Below are 21,209 nucleotides of genomic sequence, written 5' to 3'. Positions count from 1 at the left end.
TAGGCTTTTCTACACAGTCACAAAAACATTTTAACTGTCATCTTACACTTATTTCTGCTTTCTCTTCCAGATAACTTAGTTCAAACAACTAACAGAACTAAACAGGGTATTTATATATTAACATCAAATTATTACATTTAAAAGTAAGAAAACAACTTTTTAAAAAAAATTTTTTTTTAGTTGTTGATGGACCTTTATTTTATTCATTTATTTATATGTGGTACTGAGAATTGAACCCAGTGCCTCACACATGTGAAGCAAGTCCTCTTGTTCTTGTATACCACTGAGCCACAATCCCATCCCAAGAAAACAACTTTCAATCCAAGTGTGTGTGTGTGTGTATGTGTGTGTGTGTATTAATTTTAGTAGAATCTTCTTTCCCCATGTAGGTGCATTTTTTTTTTTTTCATTTTTTTGCTGTGCTGGGGATCAAATCCACAGCCTCACATATGCTATGGAAGTGCTCTATTACTGAGCACATCCCCAGCCCTTTTGAAATTTGAGATAGTTCTCCTTGCTAAATTGCTGATGCTGGCCTTGAACTTGCTATCCTATCAGATCTGCCTCTGCCTCCCCAGTAGCTAGGATTACAGACATGTGCCACTGTACCTGGCTAGATGCAGTTTTTCACTGGTGTAGGAATAGTGTGGTTGGAAGATGTTTTGGATCTGTGAAGATTGCTTAAATATATCAAATGTTTGTCTTCATAGTGTGATAATTGTTGTTCCCAACCCTAACTAACATATAAGATATCTGAGAACTTATGAAAAATACCAAATTTGTTGGGCTTTGTGGCTGGGGGAAACTGAGGCAGAAGGGTTGGGAGTTTGGGATCAGCCAAAATAGCGAGATGCTGTTTTCAAAAAAAAAAAAAAGTTGGCCTGGGGAAGTGTGCTTAGCATGTACAAGACCCTAGGTTCAATTCATAACACTTCCTACGCCACCAAAAAACAGCAAACTCCCGAAGTTTTTCGTGAAAAATATCAGTCTTTGACTATTAGAGGACAGTTCTTAAAAGCTTCTCACATGATAACACACAGACAAGGTCAAGAAGCACTTGTCTTGGTATAAAGCATGCTCTTACATTAATAGTTCTAAATGTGAAATACCTTTGGGACTTTGGGACTTACATCCAGCCCCATCCAGTTTTTCACTTAGTGGGTATGAGGAATGACATGGATGTTGAGATTCTTTTTTTTTTTTTTTAATTTTAGTTGTTGATGGACCTTTATTTATGTATAGTGCTGAGAATCGAACCCAGTGCCTCACACATGCTAGGCAAGCACTCTACCACTGAGCTACAACCCAGCCTGGATGTTGAGATTCTTATGAACTCCTCTGATAATTCTAACATACAGCCAAATTTGAGAACTGTTGCTTAAAGTTTTAATTTTTGACAGGGCTACTTACTTCTGAGTTGCTATCTTCTTCTTCTTTTTTTTTTTTTTTTGTGGTATTAGGGAATTCAACCTACAGATGTTGACATCCCCAACCCTTTTTATTTTTTTTTTTGACTATTACATAGCCAACCCTTTTTATTTTGTTTTTGAGAAAGGGTCTTGCTAAGTTGCGTAGGCTGATCTCAAACTTGCCGTCTTCCTGCTTCAGCCTCTTGAGAGTTGCTGGGATTACAGGCATGTCCCATTGTATCCTGTGTCAGAGTTAATAGCTCTTAACACTTATGAGTCTTCACTATTTGTTTTAAGAAAAGTAAGGAGTGGACATGTTGTGTTTGTGTACAGCCTAGAAATATTTTTCTTCATGGTCCTGATCAGCAAGTTAAAATAGGAGACTTTGGCCTGGCCTGCACAGACATCATACAGAAGAATTCAGATTGGACCAATAGAAATGGGAAGGGTAAGCAGTTTTTTGTTTTTGCATTAAAAAAGGAACATGGTCAAACATGTTGGTATATAAGACCATCATAAAAATGTAATAACAAAACTAAGATTAAAAACAAAATATAGCTGTTGTCCCTGTAGGAGCTACAGTCCCCTGCTTATCATATTTCTTAATGTTGACAGTGTTAACCCTTAGTGTTTAATATGTGCTTTTTCAACTGTAGGAACACCAACACATACTTCCAGAGTGGGTACTTGTCTGTACGCCTCACCTGAGCAATTGGAAGGATCTGAGTACGATGCCAAGGTAGGATTTGTTGCTTTTTTTTTTCATTTGAGTTGTTCTGCAATCATTAATTATCAAATAGGACAGTTAGTGCAGAAGCTGTATAGTAGAAATGTCTGGAGAGAATAGCCCTGCAGGTGACCCACTAACCATGCTGCTCTAGTAAGAAGCCTCACTTTTCACCTGAATCTGATTGTGTTGCCCTTTAGGCTACTTTACTATTTCTAACTCCATGGATGTCTCAAATTGTTCCTGAAGTGAACTTTCCCCTTTAAAATGTCACCATTCAATTCAGGAAGTAAGAATTCTTAGAGGCATTTGTTCAGCTTTTCATTTCAAGCTTATGTAAATAAATGCTACAGGGAAGCCTTTTTTTCCTTTTGGTACTGGGGATTGAACCCAGGGATGCTTAACCACTGAGCCACACTCTAGCTCTTTTTGTATTTTATTGAGATAGGGTCTTCACTGAGTTGTTTAGGGCTTCTCTAAATTGCTGAGGCTGACTTTGAACTCACTGTCCTCCAGCCTTGGTCTCCTGAGCTTCTGGGATTACAGGTGTGCGCCACTGTGCCCAGTATCTTTTATTTTCCTTAAAGAAGCGTTAAAGTAAATTCTCTTTTCAAAATAAGTCTATTCATTTTTCTTCTTTTTGAGGAATCCATCAGTGTTTTAGCTATTGGGAAAGAACTGGCAGAAGAAACCATGGCTGTCTCTAAAAGCTTATCTGGTAAAGACCATCCTAAAAAACTAGTTTTTAGGGAAAGTAATTCATTCTTTCCCTTTTTGTCCTGGGGTGTGAACCCAGGCACTACCACTGAGCTATATTTCTAGCCCTTTTTATTTTTTGAGACAAGGCCTTGTTAAGCTGCTCAGGGTAGCCTCAGCCTCATGAGTTGCTGGGATTACAGGTGTGTGCCATCATTCCTAGCAGTAGCACAGATTCTTTTTTTTTTTTTTTTTCTGTAGTTATAAATGGACAGAATGCCTTTGTTTATTTTTATGTGATGCTAAGGATCAAACCCAGTGTCTCACACATGCTAGGCAAGTGTTCTACTACTAAGCTATAGCCCCAGCCCAGTAGCACAGATCTTATGCAGAATTTGCAAACATTACCAGGAATGCTTAGAGTATAGGTAGAGGTTAAACCAGAAAAGGACCTGGTGATAGTCCTGTATTGATGGCACTAGCAGTCACAAGCTTATGTTGCTCTGCCTGCGTCAGGCCTGGATTGTCATGGATGGTGGAGACAGTTGTACGGCTATGATTGCTGTGGGTGGTGGGAAATATTGCTGTCCTTTCACTGACCACCAATCCTGCATGCCTAGGGGTGCCCCTTTTGGGTATTAAAGAGATCAGGCTGTGAAAATCCTGGTTACCTCTTGCTTGGGATAGACACTTGTCTCTGTAAAGCATGGGCCTTCCTGTTGTATTCCTGTCTGTGGCTGTAAATCCTCATTCTTAGAAATCCTTGCTTGTTTGAGAGTGTAAACTGCCTTGGAAGTGCCATTCTAACTTCAAATTGTATTCTTGAACCCCATTTTTTGTTCTTTTCCAGTCAGATATGTACAGCTTGGGTGTGATCCTGCTTGAACTCTTTCAGCCCTTTGGGACAGAAATGGAGCGAGCAGCAGTTTTAACAGGAGTAAGAACTGGTCACATACCTGAACCCCTCAGTAAAAGGTGTCCAGTACAAGCCAAGTATATCCAGCACTTAACTAGGAGGAATGCATCTCAGAGACCATCTGCTCTTCAGCTGCTGCAGAGTGAACTTTTCCAAACTTCCGGAAATGTACGTAATTTTTTTTTAATTCTGGGGGAAGTATCCAGCTTGAATAGAATTTGTTTAAATTGTGAATCCTATTTCATGAAGATCAGTTGAGTTTCAGTTAAGGTTTTTGGAAACCTTAAGCCCATTCTGGGTTTCCTAACAACATAACAAGTGTAAGCTTATACTGTAGCACACTTGTATTGGGGGTTTACATGAGTTGACTCACTGCCAGCTTTCCAGTCTAAAACTAAGTTTCACTTTTTAGGCTCATCTTGCTAGTAAGTCAGTGTAAGAAGGTTTTTATTTTTCCTTTTCAATCATGAACCTTTTCTAAATTATTATAAAAGTGTTCACTAATAAAAAGGGACATATATCAAAGGGCAAAAGAGAGTAATAATTCTAAGGAGTAGATGGAACAGTGGTGGCAGATAAAACCTTTGCCACAAGAAGAGCTTTCAGTGTTGGTTTTCAGCCCTGTGATATGGTGTTCTCCAGGGGATCCCATTCCCTTCCTCCTTCCTGACCATGTTCACAGTGTCAGGTATAGTCACTAGTCTGCGTATATTGGAACCAGTAGGTAATTCATCCATTTTGTTCTTCTAGAAACTTGTAAGATTTAAGTTGGACACAGTGGCACACACATATAATCCCATCAGCTTGAGGAGGCTGAACCAGAAAGATCATAAGTTTGAAGCCATGGCAATTTAGCAAGATCCCGTTTCACTTTAAAAAAAAAAAAAAGGTGGGGTTGGGGTATAGGTCAGTGGTGAAGCACTCCTAGGTTCAATCCTCAGGAAAGGTTGGGGTGGGGCAAGAAACTTTCTAAGATTTAATTAAAGCTTGAGTCAAAGATATATTCACACATTGTGTAGTGTTTTGCTGCTCAAAGTATGGTCCTCAGATCAGCTGCATCAGTGCTACCTGGGAGCTCCACAAACATTCTCAGTGAAAATCTGCATGTTCGCAAGATTCCCAAGTAATTAAAACAAGTGTTTGTGCAGCAGTCTGTGAGTGTGGAAGTTTTCTTAGTCTCTAGGTCAGCAGAAGAAAATCTCTTGGGAATTTGGTAGAATTCTTAGGCCCTCACCAGTCTCCCAACCTGTTAAGATAAATTCTGAGCTGGGCACAGTGGCTCACACCTGTAATCCCAGTGGCTGGGGAGGCTGAGGCAGGAGGATTGTGACTACAAAACCAGCCTCAGCAACTTAGCGAGATCCTGTATCTAAATAAAAAAATAAAAAGGGTTGGGGATGTGGCTTAGTGGTTAAGTGCCCGAGTTTATTCCCAGTACCAAAAAAAAAATAGGCACAAGGGAAGGAAAGGAGTTCTGGGATTGGGCAGCAGTTTGTATTTTAACAAACTCTTGAAGTGATTCTGATAGCAGTTGTTTGGAAATCAATTGTAATGATTGTTTAAAAGAATCCATAGGGGATATTTGCGTGAATGAGTGGTAGAGGTATGCTTAGCACGCATAAAGCCCTGAGTTCCTTCCCTAGCAGCCAAAGGGGAGAAAAATCAGGAAGTTGATTTTTCTTTTATTTAAAGCATATTAATTTTCAATTAAAAATAAATTTTATTAGTTTAAATGGTAAAATGGTAGATGTGATACTTTTCTTTGAGAAAATGAAAGTAGCAGGTGTGATTCTTAAAAAAAAAAAAAAAAATCTTTATTTTATTGAGAATTGAACCCAGGGCCTCACACATGCTAGGTAAGTGCTCTACTACTGAGCCACAAATCCAGCCCCAGGTGTGGTTCTTTTTTTTTTTTTTTTAATATTTATTTTTTAGATGTAGATGGACACAACATAATGCCTTTATTTATTTATTTTTTAAAATGTGGTGCTGAGGATTGAACCCGGGTCCTGCCCATGCTAGGGGAGCGCTCTACCACTGAGCCACAATCCCAGCCTCAAGTGTGGTTCTTTTAAAACCAAGCATAGGCATTTATCCTCTTAAGGAAGGATTCTCTAGCATCCAGTCAGGAGCTATTAGAATTGATAGTTATTTGGTACTTATGGAAAAAGATCCTCCCATCTTGTAAGGTTTTATTAAACAAAACAAAAACAAACCCCACACATCTTGTACAAGTATGGTTTGTACATAGGCAGTCCTTTCTTTGCATGGTGGTATGGGACTGTAAAAGTGACTACAAAGTTAAAACATGCCAAGGGATCTTTATAATCAATAGGAAAGGTTACAATTGTTCTGTGATCTTTAAAGTTTGAAAACATTAAAATTTTCACACTGAAATGAAAAAGATCGTAAAAAAAGATAGTGCAGAGTAATAAAGAATGTTAATGAGTTCCAGGAATAGTGTGAACAGTGCCTGCCTCCTTCATTTGGTAGCATGGGATATGGAGCAAGCACCTTTTGTTTTCTGTCACTTGGTTAATTGTCATGCTACCCCCCTTTCTCTTTTTAGTGTTGTGAAACATCTCTGAGAGTATGTTTTTTTGCTGGTAGATCGCCTGTTTCCTAACTTAGATTGAAATCTGTTCTTATTCTGTGAGCACACATCTAGTGTTTTTCTGATAGTGTCCCCATTCCTGCAACCAGGCTACTCTTCTATCCGCCATTTACATTTGATTCATATTTGCTTTCAGCATTAACACTTTTCATATTTGTTGGCCAGTATGCTCTTTCATTACCCATTTTAAAAAAATGTTAGGTAGGTTCCTCACTGGAAGACAGGGAGGCAACACAATCACTTGTTGTTAACTAACAGATGTACAGTGATCTAGCACTGATAGATTTTCAAAGATAAGTTTGGCCCCTTATCTTAATGTGCTTTGTTCATTTACACAGTACCTTGGGAGCTGAGGAAAGTTATACACAGTTGTAGTTAGTACATATCATGGCAGCTGACCCTGGAGCCATGCATTTGGGTGATTGGTGATATTTAATCTGTGAAAACTGGAATCATGTATACTGGAACTAGGCAAAGCGACTGCCTGTTACTGTTTTGTTTATTTATTTATTGTGGTGTGGGGGATCACCAGGGCCTCAGGCAGGCTGGCTGCCTGTATCCTCTACCACTGAGCCATTTTAACGGAACTTAAACATTTTCTCTTTCCAGGTTAATCTCACCCTACAGATGAAGATAATAGAGCAAGAAAAAGAAATTGAAGAACTAAAGAAACAGCTAAGCCTTCTTTCTCAAGACAGAGGTGTTAAGGATGACCTGCAAACCTGAGGCCACCCAAGCACCCAGGTCCCCTCCTGCCAGGCTGTCTCTCTTTCAAAGCGTAGCAGGCACAGGCCAGGCTCTAAGAGCCGGGTGGCTGCGTGGAAGGGAGAAAAGAAAAGATGGCATGTAAAATGGGAGCTTACCTGTCTAGCCTTAATTTAGGCTACATCAGTAATATGAAAGTGGACTTACTTCTTAGAATAAGCAACTGGAATGTAAACTTTCAATCTTCAGTAGGGTATAGATTGTATAATTCTTAATTGTATTTAGGAAACCTGTAGAAGACTTATTAAAGATATAAAAGTACCCCCAGCTGCCTTTTCCTTAAGTAGCTCTTTCATGATCTAAGCTTGCTCTAAATTAATTTTTCTTTCTTTTTTTTTGTGTGTGGTTCTGGGGATTGAACCCACAGCCTCCTGCATGTCAAAGGCTCTACTACTGAGCCAGATCTCTAGCCCCTCTACCTTAAACCTGTTCTGCTCTTTCCCTCTTCTCTTTTACAGGCTTCTTTTCCTGAGTTTCCTACTTAAATATTTCTGCTCAGATTCTGAAACTAAAAACTTAAGCATCACTCAGTAATTCCTCTTTAAATTCTGCTTATTGGCCATCCAGTCCTCCTCCAGAAGGTTCTACTATAGAAATCCAAGGGTGCTCTCCCTTTTCCACTGCCGACGTGGAGGCCTGCATGCCAGCTGGATTGTCACATTCCAGCAGGTGCTACTCTCCCCAGCCCTGTGGCACTGCTGCTGAAGCTAGTTACCAGAAAGACACCTTATTGCATCACTCCCTGGCTCAAAACCACCTGCTGATTCTGGCTGCTTCTAAGGTGGAACTTCCGTTTTTCTGCACCATCTACAACTTACCTCTCTTCTTGCACCTCCAACTCCGCATCATTCTATACACTTGCCCCAGAGAGTTTTGAATTTGCACCTAGGTGACCTGAGGACAGCAGTACCACCTTTCCTGCCTTTGCCCTGGCCTTCAGCTTCCCCAACAGCCTACATTCCTGAGGCAGTGATCTGATGTGCCTCCCACAGTTTGCAGTCCTCATGCATACTGCACACAGTTTTAATGAATTTTAAATAAAATGAAACCCGTAAGTTATGTGATGCTTTTATTGATATTTGAAAATTGTCCTAATATAAAGACTTTGATTCTAGTACAAGTCCCCTTATTGACAATAGGCATGAAGCAGCACCATTCTTAAAATGAAAATCCTTTAAAACCAGTTGTTGAAATTCACTTAAGGAGCTTGAGCGCAGCATTGAAGGGGGCCAGGTTTTCACATGATCTCAGCCACCGTTGCACGTTGGCTGGTGCCGTCACACTGCAGCCTCCGGTCTGCTGGAGCACAGACCACAGCACAACATCTGCCACGGTGAGCTCATTCCCAACCAGCCACGGGCTCTTCCCCAGAGCAGAGTTCATGGAGCGGAAAACAGCTGCTTTTTCTTTACTGCTCCCCTCTTTTAGCTGAAAAATAGCGATATCTACCCAGCTATCTATGAGGGTTGAGTTGATAGCATTATGCTTCTGGCCAAACAGAGAGAACAAGAAACGTGCAATGTTCCCTTCTCCTTCAATGGGGCACATTGTCTGGACACTGAACTTCATTTGAGTCTTGGGCACTGAAAGGGAGAAACACAACAGGCAGCATGTGAGTGGCAGCTGCTGAGGGAGGTACTTGTGCTGTCTGGAAGGGGGAAGTCACCAATAATCACAAACTTGCAAGGGGGGAAAGTATTTTCAAGAACATCACATTTTTCACACCTCCAAGAGCATTTAAATGCAAACTGTATGTTAAAAACATACCCAAGGGCTAGGGTTGTGGCTCAGTGGTAGAGCACTTGCCTAGCACATGTGAGGCATTGGGTTCCATCTTCAGCACCACAGAAAAATAAAGGTACTGTGTTCATATACAACTAAAAAGTATATTAAAACAAACAAAACATACCCAAGTAGCCCTTCTGCTATTTGATTTTGACAATTTTCAAGCTGTAAGGACCTTATTAGACCATCTACCCCAACCTCTGTTGCCAAGGGATTTGGAAGTTGAGGACAGGAAACTGGGAGTCCTACAGCCTTAGACAGGGACTCTGCCCTCATAACTACTCGTGGAGCTGAGGGCAGTGAAGTCATTACTGATGAACGGCATTAACTCACCGCCCTCTGTATAAACCTAAACAGGACACAGGTCAGTGACACACCCTTCAAGGGCCGTACGAAAAGTAAAGTGTCCCTGGCATAAGTTTTTTAGGAGAGGGTCAACTATGTTGCTTCACCTCAGTTCTGCCTGGTTGGATAGATTCCACCTGGAACTGTCTCTCACTGAAAATCCTCACCACCTAGAGCAATGAGGGCATCCTGTGTCAAGATTCATCTCTGTTCCACTTCTAGAACTGCCCCAAGTTTTCTATATGGAGAGGATCTGACCCGATGACAAGCAGCTCCACTCTGCTGTAGTGTCCTGTCCCTTTGTGGCCTATCTGTTCATATGTGAAGGTTAACTCTGTCCTCTACTCACCATTCTTCCAAATTAAAGTGAAGCCCAGCTGATACTCATGACGGGGCTGTTTCCTAGTCTGTTCCCCAAAGCACTTGAGAAGGTTCTCGGGCACACTCTTCACTGATGAATGTGTGTGCACAGTGGATAGCACCCTGTAGCTCTCACAGAGCAGCCTATGCAGCACGAGCAGGCAGAGAGGAGGGGAGGCAGGGTTTGCGTTGATCACGATGTCTTTCAGTGCTCCATAGTCCTAGGAGAGAGACCAGAACAACACAGCCATCCAGAGCATGCGCCAGGGGATATTGCCAGGATTACTGAACTGAATCCCTGGCTCCCACAAAGGAGGTACTGTTAGGATCCCACCTTACGGCCAGGAAAACTTGAGTCCTGGTGAGGCAAGTAACTTCTAAAAGGATACTGAGCTCAGAAGTGGAGGCTGGATGTGGCTGACTCCATGTCTTAAGCTCTCCACTGCTGGCTCCCCATGATTAGAAAGTAGACTTTACTGTCAAATACAAAACAACATTGGGGATGACATTTCTGTCTGTCCTTTTTTATCTCTGAGATAAAACCAAGTTAAAAACAATCAATGTGTAATTCCTCCAGCTACCAGTCTTAACAATGACCACACATAGGGTTTCTATACCAATTTGTGTTCATCAAGGTGTTTCAATGAAGTGCCCCTTGAAAAAGGGTCTTGGCTCCAGAGGTCACTGCCGAAGAGGGGAGAAGACATTCTGCATCCTTAGTGCTGACCAAAGTGCCAAGGCTTGCAGCCTTTTTATTTACTTATTTTGTCCTGGGGACTGAATGCTTTCAGGGAAACTTTACCACTGAGCTACATCCCCAGCCCTTTTTGTTTTTTATTTTGAGACAGGGTCTCACTAGGCTTTACTAAGTTGCTGTGGCTGGCCTTGAATTTGTGATCCCCGTCTTGACTTCCCAAATGGCTGGGATTATAGGCACATACCACTGAACACAGCTATACCTACAGTCATTTTTTAGAGGTTGACATTCTTATTTCTATGCTTTTGCTCTTAATAACAAACACAATTCATGTAGACAATCATAACCTGATTCCTTGACCTTTTGCACACAGCCTGCCACGTTGGATTGATGTCCTTCACGCCAAGCTAAACAGAACACTTTGCAGTTCCCCAAAAAGATCACATTACTCGATGCTGTGCCTTCAGAGGTATCAAAATGCCACACACTGAGAAATCACTGTTCTGTTGTGCTGGGGGCCTGGTCAGGACTCCTTTAGAAGTCAGTACAGAATGGGTGGGCAGAGGAATAGATACAGTAGGGAATTTCGGGACAAACCCTTTGAACCCTCAATTAAATACCAGTTTTTTTTTTTTTTTAGTTGTAGTTGGACACAATATCTTTATTTATTTTTATGTGGTGCTGAGGATCAAACTCAGTGCCTCACAGGTGCCAGTTGGGTGCTCTACCACTGATCTACAGCCCCAGCCCTAAATACCAGTTTTTAATAAGACATTCTTTGCTTAGCAGATTATTCCCCTAAATTAGCTGAAACCTATAAACTTCAATCATGAAAGCTGGCTGACAAGGAATATTCTAACACAGCAAACTGAATTTGAGGAAAATATGCAGGAAACAGAATGTGGGACCAGCTTTCAGTAATGTATCTCAAAAGGATTGGTGAGATACACGTGCCTGGGCAGCCAATGCTTCTCTCAAAACGTTAAGGCTGCCACTACTGAGCCTCTGAGAAGACTCATAAATAAGTGGAGACCTGTACTTCAGGACTCTAAGGCTGGTAAACAGACCTTGGACCCTCAGGAAACTGTAACTTGTCTCTCTCTGCCTACTGCTCCTCCCATTCTCCCCAGGGTCTGAGAAATTAAGAAGGAACTTTGGAGCTTGCGTTGGCTTCACTCTTGCCTTCTAAACCTGTTCTGTGCCAAGGTACAATTATTTAGAGAAAAAAAGAACATGCTCCTTGCTCTACCTTTGAGAACTAGAAAGCAAGGCAAAAATCACACTGGCATGATTTTTCTGGCACAAACAACTATCCAACACATACACTGTCACTCAGCTTTCAAAATGAACCTACCTTTCCAAGCACTGAATTCAAATCTAATGCATTGGTTGTTAAAGTAGTGGGCTCATCAGCTTGCATGATGTTTGTCACATCCATGTCTGCATCTGGTGTGTGAATCATCTTGGAGAGACCATCGACTGCAGCTTTCAACTCATACAAACGTTTTAAAATATCATCTTGGCGGAACTCAAGAGCTTGCAGAGAGGGGTCAGATGCTTCCTAAACAAACCAACATCCACACAGTTGGCCTACATTTGATCACTTGTTTTACTTTGTCCCATGCACTCGCCACTCTTTAAAAGCCATTACAATGAATCAGCAAAATCATTTCATCCCCCAACCCTCCCATCTAACAGGTTCTCCAAATAGATCCACAAATGCTCTAAAATAAGGGAGAAACATTGTGACTTAAAGTCACTTTGAAATTGTCTGATTCCTATTTCAGGTAATTTTGTCCAAGAATAGAGAAGGGTAGAAAATGAACACAAATCACTTTATAATTTTGGGGCGTAGGGGTACCAGGGATTGAACTCAGGGACACTTGACCACTGAGCCACATCCCCAGCCCTATTTTGTGTATGTATGTATGTGTGTGTGTGTATGTGTGTATATATATATATATATATAAATATTATTATTTAGAGACAGGGTCTCACTGAGTTGCTCATTGCCTCGAGTTTGCTGTGACTGGCTTTGAACTCACAATCCTCCTGCCTCAGCTTCTGAGCTGCTGGGATTGTAGGCACCTGGCTAATGGTTTTTTGAGACTCATTCTCACCATGTTGCCCAGGCTGGCCCTAAACTCCTGGGCTCAAGCAATTTAGCTGCCTTAGCCTCCCACTGCACCCAACACTCTCTATTCTTAATAATAAAGTAATTAAAAATACTTACATTAGTTAACAAAGAGTGGAAGGGAACAATGAGACTAACTTAATAATTTACACTGACAGAAGGGAAAAGGGAGCACAGACAGAATTTAAGAAGACTCCTTCAGCAGGGTGTGAATTTTTTTTTTTTTTTGGTTAGACACAATACCTTTATTTAATTTATTTATTTTCATATGGTGCTGAGGATCGAACCCAAGGCCTTGCGCATGCTAGGCGAGCGCTCTACCGCTGAGCCACAACCCTAGCTCCATTCCTGGCCCTTTTTTATTTTGAGACAGAGCCTCATTAAGTTGCTGAGGTTGGCCTCAAACTTGTGATTCTCCTGTCTCAGCTTCCCAAGTCATTGGGATTATAGGCATGTGCCACCACACCCAGCAGCATTCTTTTTACACAGTACACTGTCTGGTACACAGAAAATAACCAATAATATTCGCTGAGAAATATGTCCTACAGATGTACTTTAAAAGGCAATAACAAGTAACCTCCCCACAATCATATCATACAACCTGTTGACAGATTTGTGAGTTCTCACAACAGATAATCCATTTTGAGTTGAGCAAACAAATAAATTCAGCATCAGGAAAATGCTCATATTAGATAGAATAATCAAAAAAGTGGCAGTGACTTTGAGTTTATTATAATTAAATACTCGTGATACAATGGGAGTGGAGGAGTATTTGCTTACATTTGTGTGCAGCCAAGTTCAATTTTCTTAGGAACATCTGCTCCCCCACCAGTCATACCTCCCTCTCTCTTATATCTAACTTGTCACCAGGTGCTGCTGCTAGTTTTACCTCCCAAATATTTCTGGAATCCTCTGGCTTTTAGGATTGCCTCTACCATCACCACCCAAGGCCAGGCCACCATTTTTTTCACCTGGCCCAATTTCCTTACTGGTCACATAGCACCCATTCTGATCTGCTGCTCCAATTCATTCCTTAAAATACTAATTAGTTTTAAAAACAAATTTGGACCTTGTCACCATTTCCCCTGTGGTGACAAGTTGAATTGCTTAGACTCTTAAAATAAAAGTAAAGTCTTTAACATGGCTTAAAAAATACCTTGTATTATCTAGAATCTTGGTGTCTCCGACACAATTCTCTCCCTTATTCTGCACTTAAACCACACCATTATAAGTTTCTAAAACACCAGGCTCCCTTCTACCACAGGATCTTCACACATGCTGTTCCCTCCATCTGCAATACTTTCTCCTCTGTGTTCTGATTAACTTCTACTTATTAACTTAATAAGCACTATCTCATTTCTCCTTGCTTGTTGCTCTTAAGATTTTAGACATCAAAGGAATTTAAGTCCACTGACTTCTAGATAGAATAAATAATAATAAAGGGTGCCACTTAAATAATTAAGTGCTGGCTGGAAGTGAGTTTGAATGCAAGATGCAACAGGTAGGACTAGCCCCTGGATAACATCCTGTTATGTGAAGACGCTCCCCCTGAGTAACATTTCCAATCTCTTGTAACCAACCCATACACAGTTTTGCTCATTTCTACTTACCCAGTAGGGCCAAAGAAGAGCAACTAAATTAAAAACTCAGTCAACCCACTCTGGGAATGTCTGAAGTAAGAACTGTACATGTGACATGGTCTGTGATTTCTGAGCCCCAGCACAGGTTGACCTAGCCCTTCTTGATCTAAATAATGCCAAAATGCTCAAGATCTGCAAGATCTGCTTTATCTCATGGATTCCTTCCAGTGCTGGTCTTAGTTTTCCTTGTTGAGGTGAGAGATTGTGACTTGGTACTCATTTGTTTTATCTCATATGTATTTAGAAGCAACTGCTTCTTTGTGTTACTCTCATTTGCTCTAGATATGCTTGGTTTCTAATTATTTGTATATCTATATTAACATGTGCTAAGGGATTTGCCAGAGCTGCAGGACTGTGTGTTTTCTAAGTCATAAATTCATAGATTAAATCCCAAAGGAACTCAGGCAGCAGATTTAAATGAACAAAATTTGGGTCTCAAATAAGAGATGACAGACAGGCATTGTGACACACACCTGTAATCCCAGTGACTTGGGAGGCTGAGGCAGGAGGATCACAAGTTCAAGGCTAGCCTCAGCAAGTTAATGTGACCCTGTTTCACAAAATAAAAAATAAAAAAATAAAAAAGGGCTAAGGATGTAGCTTACTAATAAAATACCCCTGGTTTTAATCCCCAGTCCCCCCCCCCCCAAAAAAAAAAAAAAAGGTATGACATCCCTCTCCAGGTTTTTTTTATGGTTCTCTTGGATTGTGCAATTGAAGGGGCCATGTCTCCGTGGCAGTCTCTAGTTGAAGGACCACTGAACCATATCTGTCATTTTTGGCTTAGCTCTGTAGTGAAACGATTATTAATGTCCTTGGGTTTCAAACTAACATTCCTTCCAATCTAGGTAGAAAGTCATTACGACAAAGTGAAGGATAATACACAATGGGAAAACTGACCACAAAAATCTATTTACTCACCTCCTGTCAGAATGGACAGAATGTTTTTGCTACTAGAAATCCAGATATGCATTTGCAATCGATAAAAGAGTGAAAATACTTATAAGATAGGCAATCAAAATGGCCAAGAAAACATGGAAAGGCATTCAATTTACTTAAAGTTGGAGAAATCCAAACTACAACTACCTTAGGACACCTACATTAAGATGACTTCATTAGACTCCCATCAGCTTGGTGAAGAGTGCAAACATGAAGAATTCTCCAAGGCTAGTAAAAGGATAAACTGGTATAACCACTTTGGAAAGCCATTTATCCAGTAAAGTAGAAGACTGATCTGCCCACTGGGCCAATGATCCCATTTCTTAGTTTATATCCTGTGTCAGGTAATGAATAAGACAATTCGCTGCAGGATTATTCAGAATAGCTGAAAAATGGAAAACAACCCAGTGCCCACGAGCAGCAGGAAGAAAAATAATGGTGGTATAGACACTCAGTGGAACATCACACTGCAAAGAAGACAAACACTTCACTGTTGCAGTAAAATTACACTTAAAAATCACGTCTACAAAAGAAAGGCAGTCACAACAGAAAGATACTGTATGCCTCACTTACAGCAAGACTATATTGTAGGGCGGGGGTTGTGGCTCAGTGCTAGAGCGCTTGCCTAGCACATGTTAGGCACTGGGTTCGATCCTCAGCACCACGTAATAAATAAATAGTTATTTTAAAAAGTTTTAAAAAAGACTATATTGTATAGGGATGTATACTTAGCATGCAAAACAACAGGGACAAGCAAGACATTACTACCATCAGTCAGGACCTTTGGAGGAAAGTTGTAAATGGAAAGGTGGGGCGCTGATAATGAGTGTCAAACTGGGGTGGTGGTGACTTTGAAGTTCGCTAATTCTTTAAATGAGTATTTACGTATTAGCCACTTTTCTGTGGGTAAAATTTCATAATAAAAATGCTTAAGAAGTCTTATACCAAAAAAGTAGAGAAAAGATAGATCTTTTAAGAGATATAATTTAGGATGACTCGAAGACCGGGCGGTGCGCGGGGCCAGAGTGGGGCTGGCAGCCGGGTCCAGCGCCCAGTTTGTCCCAGATAGGTGGGTCCTGGCCAGGTCCGGCGGGTCCGGGCCGACGCAGCACCGGCGCACTGGAGAGGTGGAGGGGGATGCGGGGTGCGGCCCAGCCGCAGCGCCTGCGCACTGGGCAGGGGCCGCGCACTCCTACCTGCACGTGGCCCGCCTCGGGCGCGGGGCTGCCGGTCCTACAGTGCACGTTGGGGAGCCGGTACATGCAGGTGGGAAGCTCTACACGCAGCGGTGCGCCGCCCCCGTGATAGGGCTTTACCTGGTACATCGGCATGGCGGGAACCAAAGGAAGGAAGGTGGCGAGCGTGGGACACGAACGCTAAAAAACCGTCTGGGGTCACGACGAACTACGGCTACCTTCTTTCTGACCCTGCTTGAGGCGTTCGGGAAAACGTAGTCCGTGAGTTCTAATTGGTTCAGGCGTTCTGGACGTCACTTCTCGACCTTTGATATAACGAATCCACGAGAAGGAGTTCTGGGAAGCGTTCGCTGCCCCGCCCGGAAGGGGTGGGACTTGGCACCAAAGTCCACCAATGGGCAGCCGGGAAACTCGGCCAGCGTCAGAACAGCAGCGGGAACTCTCAGTCCTGGAAGCGAGTCGTGTTCAGGGTCCATGGAAGGACTTGAGGGTCCCAGGTGAGCGGGACTCACGGTCTTCTAGGGGGACCACCTTTGTGGAGCCCCACGGCGTCCCAGCCCCCTGAAAAGGACAGGAAATGGCCTAGGCACGCGGCGAGCACGGCCCGGAGCGGCGTTCGAGGTTCGCCCCGGCCGGGTTCTCAGTGAAGGTGTTCTGTGAGGCCAGACGCCAGTTCCTGATCCCGGGCTGCGGGTGGGGAGTCGGCGCCTGAGTGTGATAGATTTGGCTCGCGCTGGGCGGGCCTCCCCAAATGCTGTCACTAGAAGGCGGACCTGAGTCTGGGACACGCAATCCACCTAGACTGAATTAATTTCCGTTTTTACCTGGTGTCTGTCTGACTCTAATTGGGGATAGGATTAGCTCATAGCGCATGTTAATTTGCATGGCCTTTGAGTATTTGATTTCTGGCTGGCAAGTTACACCGTATTACATGTAGCGAGTCTGATGTCGGCACAGTTGCATTCAATGTCAACGCACATTCGCAGTTTGTATTTAAATGTTATGCCTCACCCGACCCCCACCTCACATTGAGTACCTGAAATGGACCTTCAGCCTATGATGTATTGCCAAATAAACTGATTTTTTAGAGATAACTTTCCATTTTCTGCGAGGTCATCTGCAGTTGCACATTGTAAAGTTAAGTGAGATTCTTTGCAAGGTAGAAGGGGGGAGTTAATTGGTTTATTTATTCTGTTTTAGTATTTGTTGAAGGTCTGTTAGGTATGTTTCAGATGCTGTGGAAAATACAAAGATTTTTCTCCTGGGAGGCTCCTGTGTTCTATTTTATCCAACCGATGAGTTGAACCATTTGTTGAAAATGTCTACATATTAATGAAGATATGGAATACTTTTTTGTGTGTGTGTGTGGATGAGAAGGAGTTGGCCTGGAAGGGGGTGAGGCACTTTAGAGAGAAGACTCCAAACAGAGCAAAAGATCTAAAAGAGGTTGTCCATTACAGGAACTGCTTGTTTACTGTGACTAAAATGTAGGGACTTGATGGAGGGAGAAGGATGGGAGAGAATGAGAAAATAAGGTAGATTGGGATCCAGTCATGGTTAATTTTAAATTTCATATAATAGGCAGTAAAGCACTAGTAAATTTTTAAAAATTATCTGACCAGATTTGTGACTTCAAAAATAATAGGTGGTAGTATGGAGAATGGATTAGAGACCAAATAGTTGTAAAACTCTGAAAGCAAATACAGGAAGGACTTTGAGGATCTTTGCCAAGGCATAGCTGGCAGCTTGGATTTGGATTGGGGTTTCGAAGGCAGCTATGGGAATAGTGAGACAACTGGCACTCCAGTTTCTGAGATGGTTTTGGCATAAACATTGTTTATTCCCACCATACTTTGAGTTTTTCAAATTGTATGGGCAATATTGCTTTTGCTTTTCAAGAAAGATCTCTTTGTAAAAGATTATTGACCTGTAGCTTGAGGAATACATGTTTCCTACATGTAGTTTCATGTATAATTTAATTTAATTCTCTATTGAATGTGAAACATCTATTCAGAAGTATTTTTGGCAGATGTTTAAGGATGATAGAACATTTGTGTTTGTGAATATAATAAATGAATATGTTCATATAATAAATGAATGGGTTAGGTCCATTAAATAACTGATCAGTCATTTCCCACAGTTAATATCAGAGTGAAAATGCATTACTTGATTTGTTTGAATACTTGTTTTGTTTCTTATAACTGTTTTCTTTAGTACGGAACTTGCTAAAGCCATCAAACCTATTGACCGGAAGTCAGTTCATCAGATTTGTTCTGGGCAGGTAGTACTGAATCTCAGCACTGCTGTGAAAGAATTGGTAGAAAATAGTGTGGATGCTGGTGCTACTAATATTGGTAAGTTTAGGAAAGTGTTAAGCCTCAAGAAATAATCAGTTTATATAATTTCATTAAAGAACCATTTGTTACTGTAATAAAACCATGAAGTGTTAATATACCAATGAATTACTATTTTAATGTTAAAGTTACCATTTATTGTACTAGCACTATGTGGTAAGAATAATAATAATGGTTAAGTTTTACCATATTCTTACTACGTGCCAGGCTGGCATTGTGCTAAGAATTATACATGGAATATTTCATTTAATATACAGAATAACTGTGAGTTAGATGTTATTATCTCCATTATATTGGTGAGGAATTAAGGCATAGGAACTTACCTTTTTTTAGATTATAAAGCTAGTAAAATATGACCTAGGAAGTCTTGATTCAGAGCCTGTTCTCTTTAATGACTTATGTTAAAATCATTCCTTTTGAAAGAAAAAAAATTTAAAAATTATTGAATCTTGGCCAGTAAAAAGCCCAAAAGGACTTTAAAAAAATAAAATATACAAAATGACAGTAGTATGTTTAAATTTATGGTTATAACTTAAATTTGTATCATATATTGCAAATATTAATACATAAAAGCTTTTCAGCATGGATCAATCTTGAGAAGTAAATATTTTGAACTTTTTAGATCTAAGGCTTAAAGACTATGGAATGGATCTCATTGAAGTTTCAGACAATGGATGTGGGGTAGAAGAAGAAAATTTTGAAGGCCTTGGTAAGTTGAATATATGATATAATTGGGCCAAATGTCTCAGAATTTTGAATAACACTGTCTTAGGAAACACATCTTTTTAAAACCAGTTACTTTGGTAGTCATTGTGTATATTTAATTATCCTTGAGACATCTTACCTTTCACTCTTTTTTTCAGCTCTGAAACATCACACTTCTAAGATTCAGGAGTTCGCTGACCTCACTCAGGTTGAAACTTTTGGCTTTCGGGGGGAAGCTCTGAGCTCACTTTGTGCACTGAGGTGATAACAGCATTTTTATCCATTAACTTGACCCTTATACAAATTCTTTTGAAAATTGATAAGTATGATTAGAATCATTATTGTTTACACTTTTCTTTTCTTTTTTGATGGAACCCAGTACCTCATGGTTGCTAGCAAAGTGCTGTACTGCTGAACTACAGCCCCAGCCCTTATTTACTCTTTCCTATCAGAAAGTCTCAATCTCTAACTTCTGAATTTTTATCTGACTGTCTAAATGATAATCTTTTGAAACTTGAGCAATAAATGATGAAATGAAACAAACAATATTGTAAAAAACATTGTTGTCCATTTTAAAGCAGTAGTTTCTCAATTTTAAAGTAATGCTGAAGCTGGGTAAGTAGCTCAGTAGTAGAGTGCTTGCCTAGCATGGGTGGGGCCTTGGGTTCAATTTCCAGCAAAAACAAACAAACAGAAAACACAGGTAATAAATTATAGGGATCACTGGTTTTGATTTACTTTCAATTTTTAGGAAAAGATTTAACCAAAACACTTATTTATTCTAAAATTCTAAAGATTCTATTCTATCTAAAAGATTCTATTTTTATTTGTTCTAAGATTTTAAAACATTGTAATTATTTATACATTTGAATTTTAATATCTTTTGGATTATTTTACCAAATTTTTTTAGAACAGTAGTAACAAAACTGAAAAATATTTGTGACTAAATTTTGACATCATGTGTTGTTTTTGCACTTCAGCCTAAAAAAACTAAATCAACGCTTTTATCAAAACAGCATTTATAGAACTCTCTCAGTATGTCAAACCTTAGATTTTATAATTCTTTACCCATTTAAACTCTCTTGAATATCTCAGAGGGATCATCAAGGAAAGAAAATATATCAAATAGTGTTGTGTTTAACCTTTGTGATCTCTAACTATACAGCCATGCCTGCTGTTTTCTTACAGTGATGTAACTATTTCTACCTGCCACACATCTGCAAAAATTGGGACTCGATTGGTGTTTGATCATAATGGGAAAATTGTCCAGAAAACCCCCTACCCACGACCCAGAGGGACGTCAGTCTGTGTGCAGCAATTATTTTATACGCTACCTGTGCGCCATAAGGAATTTCAAAGGAATATTAAAAAGGTGTGGTAAATTCATAACTCCAATCTTCAGTAGTATCAATAGTATAATGCACATGAGTAAAAGAATTTTCCCTTTTTTTTTTTTTTTTTTTTATGGTGCTAGGAATTGAACTCAGGGCCTTGTGCATGCAAGGCAAGCACTTTACCAACTGAGCTCTATCCCCAGCCCAAATATTTAATCAAGATGTTTACTCTTCAATTAATTCTCATTCCTTAATTTTTTAAGAAATGGGTCTTTTAAAAAATAATATTTTTTGATTCTGTCTGTATTGGGTGTGTGTGTGTGTGTGTTTAATTTGTTTAATTTTCCTTATCAAAGACTTCCTAAGCTGGGCTGGGGCTGTAGCTCAGTGACAGTGCGATTGCCTAGCATGCATGAGGCACTGGGTTCAATCCTCAGCACCACATAAAAATAAACAAATAAAATAAAGGCATTCTGTCCATCTACAACTATAAAAAAAAAAAATCCAAAAAAAAAAAAAAAAGACTTCCTAGCTACTAAGAAGGCTGAGGCAGGAGGATCATAAGTGTAAGGCCTGTCTGGGTAACTTAATGA

General features: G+C 40.5%; 3 protein-coding genes across 6 annotated transcripts in view; 2 read left to right on the top strand and 1 right to left on the bottom strand.

The window, feature by feature from the left end:
• Eif2ak1 (eukaryotic translation initiation factor 2 alpha kinase 1) overlaps nucleotides 1-8,186 on the top strand; it is a 35,862-nt gene extending 27,676 nt beyond the window's left edge. The window contains exons 12-15 of the mRNA XM_048785177.1: nucleotides 1,743-1,857; nucleotides 2,066-2,148; nucleotides 3,683-3,916; nucleotides 6,972-8,186. Of these exons, the coding sequence (XP_048641134.1) occupies nucleotides 1,743-1,857; nucleotides 2,066-2,148; nucleotides 3,683-3,916; nucleotides 6,972-7,088 (549 nt within the window). The 3' untranslated portion in view covers nucleotides 7,089-8,186. The remainder of the gene's footprint in view (nucleotides 1-1,742; nucleotides 1,858-2,065; nucleotides 2,149-3,682; nucleotides 3,917-6,971) is intronic.
• Aimp2 (aminoacyl tRNA synthetase complex interacting multifunctional protein 2) lies at nucleotides 8,180-16,575 on the bottom strand. 4 transcript variants are annotated; one of them, XM_015501994.2, is made up of 4 exons: nucleotides 16,224-16,575; nucleotides 11,669-11,875; nucleotides 9,607-9,838; nucleotides 8,180-8,710 (listed from the first exon to the last, which is right to left on the bottom strand). In XM_015501994.2, exons 1-4 carry the CDS (start codon nucleotides 16,356-16,358, stop codon nucleotides 8,322-8,324), a joined length of 963 nt encoding a protein of 320 aa, XP_015357480.1. In that variant the 5' UTR covers nucleotides 16,359-16,575; the 3' UTR covers nucleotides 8,180-8,321. The 4 variants fall into 4 exon arrangements, with proteins under 4 accessions (XP_015357480.1, XP_015357481.1, XP_048641228.1 ...); XM_015501995.2 differs by having other exon boundaries at nucleotides 16,344-16,477; XM_048785271.1 differs by lacking the exon at nucleotides 16,224-16,575 and adding an exon at nucleotides 14,562-14,580.
• The window catches only part of Pms2 (PMS1 homolog 2, mismatch repair system component), a 27,333-nt gene continuing 22,378 nt past the window's right edge, over nucleotides 16,255-21,209 (top strand). Inside the window, exons 1-5 of the mRNA XM_048785272.1 lie at nucleotides 16,255-16,720; nucleotides 18,438-18,577; nucleotides 19,200-19,286; nucleotides 19,441-19,543; nucleotides 20,471-20,654. Of these exons, the coding sequence (XP_048641229.1) occupies nucleotides 16,698-16,720; nucleotides 18,438-18,577; nucleotides 19,200-19,286; nucleotides 19,441-19,543; nucleotides 20,471-20,654 (537 nt within the window). The 5' untranslated portion in view covers nucleotides 16,255-16,697. The remainder of the gene's footprint in view (nucleotides 16,721-18,437; nucleotides 18,578-19,199; nucleotides 19,287-19,440; nucleotides 19,544-20,470; nucleotides 20,655-21,209) is intronic.

This window comes from Marmota marmota, unplaced genomic scaffold (assembly GCF_001458135.2).
Source record: "Marmota marmota marmota unplaced genomic scaffold, marMar, whole genome shotgun sequence".
Classification (NCBI taxonomy): domain Eukaryota; kingdom Metazoa; phylum Chordata; class Mammalia; order Rodentia; family Sciuridae; genus Marmota; species Marmota marmota.
Note: the sequence above shows the minus strand (reverse complement) of the source record. Positions and strands in the feature narration are given on the sequence as shown.